Source organism: Amblyraja radiata, chromosome 1 (genome assembly GCF_010909765.2).
Source record: "Amblyraja radiata isolate CabotCenter1 chromosome 1, sAmbRad1.1.pri, whole genome shotgun sequence".
Lineage (NCBI taxonomy): Eukaryota > Metazoa > Chordata > Chondrichthyes > Rajiformes > Rajidae > Amblyraja > Amblyraja radiata.
This window is the reverse complement of record NC_045956.1, coordinates 76477100-76485663: the sequence shown is the minus strand read 5'-3', so window position 1 is coordinate 76485663 and position 8564 is coordinate 76477100. Positions and strand designations below refer to the sequence as shown.

The 8564-nt window shown below is 43.8% G+C and overlaps 1 protein-coding gene across 1 annotated transcript; it reads left to right on the top strand.

Annotated features, from left to right (window-relative positions):
• Positions 1-5978: 5978 nt before the first annotated feature.
• Positions 5979-8323, top strand: sowahb (sosondowah ankyrin repeat domain family member B). Its single transcript, XM_033024825.1, has one exon. It carries the CDS (start codon positions 6050-6052, stop codon positions 8090-8092), a length of 2043 nt encoding a protein of 680 aa, XP_032880716.1. The 5' UTR covers positions 5979-6049; the 3' UTR covers positions 8093-8323.
• Positions 8324-8564: the final 241 nt, after the last annotated feature.

Sequence of the window (8564 nt, the reverse complement as noted above, 5' to 3'; positions counted from 1 at the left end):
AAGCGAACTGCAGTCGGTCCAGGTTTTTGTCGAGGTATGAGTTGATTTCCTCTCAAAGCACTTCATGATCAACCTCTCAAAGTACTTCATCACCACCGACGTTTGTACCACTGGTCGACAGTCGTTGAGGCACGTGACCTTGCTCTTCTTGGGCACCGGTATAATTGATGCCCTTTTAAAGCAGGTGGGAACCTCAGACCTCAGAAGTGATAGGTTGAAAATGTCCGTAAAAACTCCAGCCAGTTGGTCCGCACAGGTTTTTAGAACACGACCGGGTATACCATCAGGTCCAGGCGCTTTTCAAGGGTTCACCCCTCTGAAGGATTTTCTGACGCTGAAGGATTTTGTGACTGTGATTGAAGTACCATCACAGCGAATGGGGGCTCGAGAAGGCACATCAGTGTTCTCCCTATCAAAGCGTGCGTAAAAGGCATTGAGCTTGTCAGGGAGTGATGCTATGCCGACATTCGAGCGACTGTTACTAGACTAAGTGGGACCCGTTGGGTCCCAGCATCACATGGGAGGGCTGGTCCCCCAACACAATATTCCACCTCTCCACCAATTCCAATATTGGTGGCCAGTTGTGGGGGGGGGGGGGCTTTCTGGAGCGCTAGTATTGGTGTTGTGGGCTGAAGGGACTGGTTTCCAGAGGGCTAGTATGGACATTGTGGGCCGAATGGATTCTTGGGCTTGAGGCTCAGTCACTCAAGCCTGTTGTGATGGCAGCTCACTCACTCACGGCTGGTGGGCTGGTAGTTGACTATGTAGTTCAGAGTTTAATTAGAGGTTGTAGAGTTTAATAGCCTGATGGCTGTAGGGAAGAAGCCAGTGTTCCATAGAACACAAACCAAGTCTGTCCAACCTCTCCCTGTGCCCTATTCCTTGAAGTTCCATTTCAAGCACGGTGCAAGGCCACCAAATTCAAGTGCAGTTTCATACCATTTCAAGCAGGGTGCAAGGCCACTAAAGACAGCAAGTCGTGACCTCTCCCTCCTCCATCTTGCAGAGACCGAGCCACATTTCTGGGTTTTATAGTCCCTCCTCCCCTCCCACCAGAAGGGGCATGGCCTTCATGGCTTAATTGAAAGGAGAGATAATCTCAACATTTTTAAAACACTAATAACTCTTATTTTTCATCGACGGGAAAAATCCTCGGCACCTGATGAGCGGAGGGGGACTCTGAGTAAGATGGGCAAAAATCACAGCTGTACGTGGTAGCGTTTTCTTCTAAAATCAATATAAAGCACAAACAGGAAGTGGTCAAGATTAGACTTTTAATTATAGAAGGCAAGGCAACTTTAATTAGGCAAGGCAACTTTAATTAGGCAAGGCAACTTTAATTAGGCAACAGCTTTAGCATTTCCAAACCATAGGCAACACAGCTTTAGCATTTCCAAACCAAAGGCAACACAGCTTTAGCATTTCCAAACCAAAGGCAACACAGCTTTAGCATTTCCAAACCAAAGGCAACACAGCTTTAGCATTTCCAAACCAAAGGCAACACAGCTTTAGCATTTCCAAACTATATTTTTAAACCACATTAAGGGCACTGACAGGTCAGTAAAACCACTCACAGTTTAGTAGACATGTGTTCAGTGTTATTCACAGCTCAGACTGAGAGATGTGATCCTCTCACTCCCCCATCTTGCAGAGACTGACTGAGGCACTCAACACTTCTGGGTTTTATAGTCCCTCCGGAAGGGGCGTAGCCTTCAGGAGAGAGAATCTCAACATTTTCTAAACACTAATAACTCTTTTATTTTTCATCGATGGGAAAAATCCTCTTGTCTTGCGCAGCGGAGGAGGACTCTTAGTAAGATGGCCAAAAATCACAGCCATAACTGGCAGCATTTTTTCTAAAATCAATATACAGAACAACAGGAAGTGGTCAAGATCAGACTTTTAGTAATATAATAATAAGATTATGGTGCCACCATCAGCATTCAAGCACTAAGGCTAAGTTACCTTCTGAGTTAATATGTAACGGTTGCAAATAAAGTCTAATACTAATCTATTAAACCAAAAGAATTCCCAAAAAGATGTTCAGCACCATATCATGAGTAGCAGTTGGGTTTAATGTTTATTATTTCACTCTTTTAATATTACACTTATTTCATTAAGTCTAAGTATCAAGACCCAAGACTTGGCAAATAAATTTAGAGTCTACCACCAGCCATCCCTCCTTTCCCATATACCTCTGGACCTGGAGTATCTACAAGTCTCTCATGTTACTGGAAAAATACTATAAATGCTATCCCTACAAAATCCTCCAAATTCATTGGAAAGATAAGTGAACACCACTCACCCAGAACCACCACTAAACCCAGTGTTCTCCCCCTGAATAATATATCCCATTATTGAAGTCATAGTTACATTCTTTCAGCTACATTGGACAGACCACATAACCTGCTTACTCAACATCAGACTCCTGAAACATACACCTCATTCCAAGCTCTGTCATGGGAAGAGATTAATAGGTGTCCATATGAGAAGATTTAAGGATGTGGTCAAAGCCTTCTTGAAGCTACCATTGACTCCTGTTAATCTCTAGCCCATGACTGATGTTTGGCCGAAGGGTCTGTTTCCATACTGTATGACTCTATGACCAATCAGGTTGGAGGAGTACTTGGAATGATACAGAGCCTCAAGAACAAGAATTAGGAGCATACAGAGGCTTGGTGTGGGCTGCAGGAAGAATGCACAACTCATAAAATACTCACCGCCCACCCTCTCTGGCATCATCTGCCCAATCTGTGGAAGGATCTGTGCGCATATTGACCTTATTTGCCATTCAGAACCAACAAAATGGGAACGAATCCCGAGGACTGCCCAAGAAGATGTTTTATATGTGTGAGACCCAGAGCTCAAGAAAAGTTACAAATAACATGAATCAATATTAGTTAGAATTTTGATGGCACTGAAATCTAAATCTAGAATCTAACAAGGATTTGAATAGAAAATGAGGAACCACATCAAAAATAAAAGTTACCTGAATGTAATTTCAATTATGATTGCAATATGTGTTTTAAATTTTGTTGTTCATAGAAGGTATATTATAAAAACGTGTTTATGATCTCACAGCACATTTTAAAGTGGATTCTTTAAAAAAAAGATCATTCTTTGCTTTGCTTTTCTTCCAAAGATTTTCTACAGTCTCTAATTTCAACTGATCCACAATATTCAGGTCAAAGGCAGGCAATTACTTTTAACCACTGTTCATCGATTCAATTAAAAATGCTATATATTAATCTACATTGCATCACCCCGGGGCGTCCCACTGCACACAGTACTGAACATTTCACGCTACAATAGTATTATGGCAAAAATCTTGTCTAGTGACTGTTACGAAACTCTAAGATTAAATTATTATTAACTGATCAATATCACTTTGCATTTTGTGGAACATTGTTGTGCTCACAGTTATTGTAACAATACGTTCATTATACCAATGACAAAAGTTCGAAAACATTTTATTAATATTAGACGTTTTGCAATATCTTTAGCTTGTGAAAGATACCAAATAAATGGAATTCAATCTGAAGAGGGTCACGACCTGAAACATCACCTATTCCTTCGCTCCATAGATACTGCCTCACCCGTTGAGTTTCTCCAGCTTTTTTGTTTACCTTAGATTTTTCCAGCATATACAGTTCTTTCTTAAACAAATAAATAGAATTCGTTTCACAATGATTGAGATGCTCATCAAATTGTTGAATGAGATTAGGATATTTACATTTTGTTTCTCCCAAAAAATAACTAATCAGTAATACTATACCAACAGGCCTTCAAAATTACTGGTGTCCTGTCACACCATCATTTCTATCCATAAGTACAAGATGTCAAACTGAATTAAATTTACATTATTAACTGTACAAAACTGATACATTTTAAATCAATGTAGTTATCTGCAAATCGATTATTGGTGAGAAGTGACTGGGTTAATTTTCCTAAAACTATTATTTCTAAAGCATCCTCAGAGACAGAAAGTTACATGTCATTTGTGAAGGCAGCTATATGTATTTATGCATCTTACACATTGACTTAGTTTCCAAGTTGCCTCCATTCACCAAACAATTATCCGAATACCAGAATCAGATTAACACCCATAATTAGAATTAAAACTGACTACAATTAAAATGATTGCTGCAATTCAAATTAAATGTACTTATAAAATTGCAGATGTATGACTAAATGGGAGTTCTGAATTACAATTTAAATAATGAAATAATAATAGCAAAACAATTTGCATAACTTAGTTAGTTAACAAAGTAGGAAGACCTCTGGAGAACATTGGCCTGTTTCATGGTACAGGCCTTTCCTTTCAGTCTCTTCTAGATAATTATCCACAAATTCATAATCAATTTAAGTCATGCAAATTACTGGACCTCTTTACAATGGTTTTTGGTTTATAGCGGACGGATCTACCAACCACCATCAAGCCAGACTGCCAACCCCATCCCTGACAACCCAGCCGCTTCTAGTCTGGGCTGCCGATGCCACCCCAGCCTGCACTGGCACCCCGGCCTGCAGCCACCCCAGCCTGCACTTTAACCCCGGCCTGCACTTTAACCCCGGCCTGCACTTTAACCCCGGCCTGCACTTTAACCCCAGCCTGCACTTTAACCCCGGCCTGCACTTTAACCCCGGCCTGCACTGGCACCCCGCCTGCACTGGCACCCCAGCCTGCACTTTAACCCCGGCCTGCACTTTAACCCCGGCCTGCACTTTAACCCCGGCCTGCACTTTAACCCCGGCCTGCACTGGCACCCCGCCTGCACTGGCACCACAACCTGCACTGGCACCCCGGCCTGCACTTTAACCCCGGCCTGCACTTTAACCCCGGCCTGCACTGGCACCCCAGCCTGCACTTTAACCCCAGCCTGCACTTTAACCCCGGCCTGCACTTTAACCCCGCCTGCACTGGCACCCCGCCTGCACTGCCACCCCGGCCACCTCCAGGCTGGCCCTACGTGTACCTCGGTACACATGACAAAAATAAACCTAAACCTAAACAATCTTGAAAACCCATCCAATATTGTTGGGGTATATAGGGAGAAGCTGCCTCTAGTTGTTGACTCATGGCAGTTTTAGAGTCATAGAGTGATACAGTGTGGAAACAGGCCCTTCAGCCCAACTTGCCCACACCAACACCGGCCAACATGTCCCAGCTACACTAGGACCACTTGCCAGCCTTTGGTCCATATCCCTCCAAACCTGTACTGTCCATGTATCTGTCTGTTTATTAAATGATGGGATAGTCCCTACCTCCTCAGGAAGCTTGTTCCATACATCCAACACTCTTTGTGTGAAAAGGTTACCCCTCAGATTCCTATTAAATCTTTCCCCCTTCACCTTAAACCTATGCCCTCTGGTTCTCAATTCCCCTCCTCTGGGCAAGAGACTCTGTGCATCTGCCCAATCTATTCCTCTCACATTATTTGATACATCTCTATAAGATCACCTCTCATCCTCCTGCACTCCAAGGAATAGAGTCCCATCCTACACAACCTCTCTTGAAAACTCAGACCCTCTAGTGCTAGCAACATCCTTGTGAATCTTCTCTGCACCCTTTCCAGCTTGACAACATCGTTTCTATATTACAAGGTGCCCAGAACTGAACACAATACTCTAAATGCGGCCTGAACTACGCCTTATACAACTGCAACATGACCTCCCAAATTCTATACTCAATACTCTGATTGAAGGGATTTTTTTTTTTTGCTAATTAATCTGCGAGTTATCTACAAGTAAAACGGCTCACTTGCAGTTTTACTTGCAGACAGGGAGCAGGTTGGATACTCCACCACAGCCATCTCTGCATTTCACCTGCAGTCCCAACTGCGGCGCACGCGGTCGCTACCTGGTCCTGGATCCGCGGGAACAGCGGCCAATGAGCCGCGCGGGGGGCGGGCCTTGGGGCAGGTGTACGGAGACGCGAGGGGCGGCGCTTGACCGACCTGCCCTCCTGCTGCAGAGTCCGGGAGCTGCCGCCGCCGCTGCAACCAACGTTGCAACCAACGCTTGCATGAGCATTTAGCAAAATCCAGGCATGGCTGACTCTTTCAGTCAAGAGACAGTTTTGGATTACCTCCTTCAGCACCGCGGGAAGGTGAGGAATGCGGATCTAGTCGCCCATTTCAGGCTCTTCCTGAGCGACCCCGAGCGGCGGCTGCAGAACCGCGAGCACTTTAAGAAGTTTGTCAACTCGCTGGCCGTGGTGAAGGTGCAAGACGGCGTCAAGTACGTCCTTCTGAGGAAGAGATATGTGGAATTCATTCCCGAAGAAGAATCCAGTTCTGGCGACGCGGGGCTCGGGCGTGCAGATACAGGAGAGAATGAGGGGATCTCGCCTGCGGACACCAGGCAGGTTCCGCATCTACCGAGTGAACCCGGAGCCGATGTAGGGCTTCAAGGGCTCGGGGCACCGAAAGGGAGCGACAAGAGTCGCCAGTCTCCCAGAAGTTCAACCGGAGCGGTGTCGGACGTGTCCCGGGCTGTTGTACAGGCGGCAAAGGACCGGGCGAAAGGGTTACAAGGTGGAGACCGCGCTTCTGTGGTGAGTCTCACACAACTTGAGGCCAGGGAAGGTCGCGAAAGGGCCAGCGGGGACCAACCCCGGGGTCAAAAGGATCGCACGACAGCGAACAACAAGGTCGAGGAGTCGGTTGCTCACAAGTCAAAAGTACAGAGGTCTGGAGATCGTGAAATAAACTCTGCAGCGAATGTTTTGTGTACGGGTGAGGCTGCCAGGTTGTTAAACGGTGAAGGCAATCGCGCCAACAATTTCGATGAACCTGTTTTAGGTTCTTCCACAGCCTCGCCTATCCTTTCTTATGCCGCCCCGCCTGTTGCTCAACATAAAGGGAGTGGGAGACCTGCCCATAAAAAACTTCCCAACTGTAGTGCTGAGATTATATCTGTAAAACCCGTTCCTGAAAAAACATCGCATAAATCTGAACATAATTCCTTCGCGAATTTCGTGGAAGTCAACCCTTCTCAGAGGATAGAGGGAATTGCATCTTCTCCCAGTGATACAGCATTGATCAACCATCGTGTAAGCCCCTCATCATCGAAGAAACACAGCAGCAACGCAAAAATATGGCAAGAACAATCAGCTGGTGGCGACGCTAAGCTATTTGTAAGTTCAGAAGAATGTATCCCAACGAAGCAGGGAAAACTGAATGATAGACTACATGCTGGAAATGGGCAGCAAATGGGTAACAGTCAGCATCGTGAAGGAGAAAACACATCAGCCAAAAACCATGCGTCTCCTAAAGTGACCAAGAGCAAGGAGCTTCCTCACAAAATCCAACCATTGTCACCAGTCAATAACCATCACACTGTTTGTAAAATGACTGATGGAAATTTATCTCGGAACGCAAGGGATCGGCCAGAATGTTTGGTCCAGGCAACGAGCCTCAAGGAGCAGAAAGAAGAGGAACTGTCAGAAGTGAAAGAGCGATCCGACGATTCTTCATTGGTTCCACTTGATTCTAAAGAGCATGAATGGATAGTGAAAACATCTGCGGGTATGTTTGAAGAGGCCTGCGCCTTGTTCTCCGAGGACCCCAGCATTGGCATGAAAAAGGATTTTATTTCTGGATATACAGTACTTCACTGGATAGCAAAGCATGGCAACTACCATGCACTCAGTAAATTCTTTGGTTGTGCAAGGAAACAGAGAACAAAATTAAATGTGGACATTAAATCTACATGTGGGTACACTCCTCTGCACATAGCCACAATGTATGGACAACTAAAAGTCATTAAATACTTAGTTAACAAATATCATGCAAATTTTAATATAAGGGACCATAGTGGCAAAAAACCCTGGCAGTACCTGAATTGTGATGCTTCTGCAGATGTTTTCTACATGTTGGGTGCTCCTGAATGTAAGCAAGCAAAGCCTGCACAGATAAACAGTACATTTTCAGCAAAGGACATCAGTAGACAAAAATCATCTCCTACTGTTAGTAGAAAAACATCATTTTCTGCTCTCCTTAAATCCCCCCATCTAATGCAAAGATTTATGCACTTGAGCTCTGATAATTTGTTTGCAATAAGTGAGGAAGATGACAAAAATAAAAACTGAAATACAGCCAAATCTAAATAATTCAGAATATCTTATATACAATATTTACTTGTATTCATTACGATTGTGTTTTAACAATTTAATTTATTCAGAAACCTATTGTGTTTTGAAACAAACTAATTTTCTTTAAATATTTTATTAAGTTTTATCTCCAAAGTCAAGTTTAGACCATGGAACAATCATAAGAATCATTGCATTCATTATTAAATTAAAATATAATAAATTGTGAAATGGGATTTTAAATTACAGACATTTTCATTTATTGTTTTAATCTATGTAAAGATCCCTCTTGTTTTCCACCACATCTGGTGCCTTGATTGCAAATGTCAGCAATGTAATTATGGGGGAGCATGCACACTGTTCTGATCCAAAATCTGTGATTTTTTCCTTGCAGCATATTTCATGCTGCAGGGAGAGTTTCCTTTCCCATTTTTAAGGTCAAGGATTGCTACCTTAATTGTACTCTTGGTTA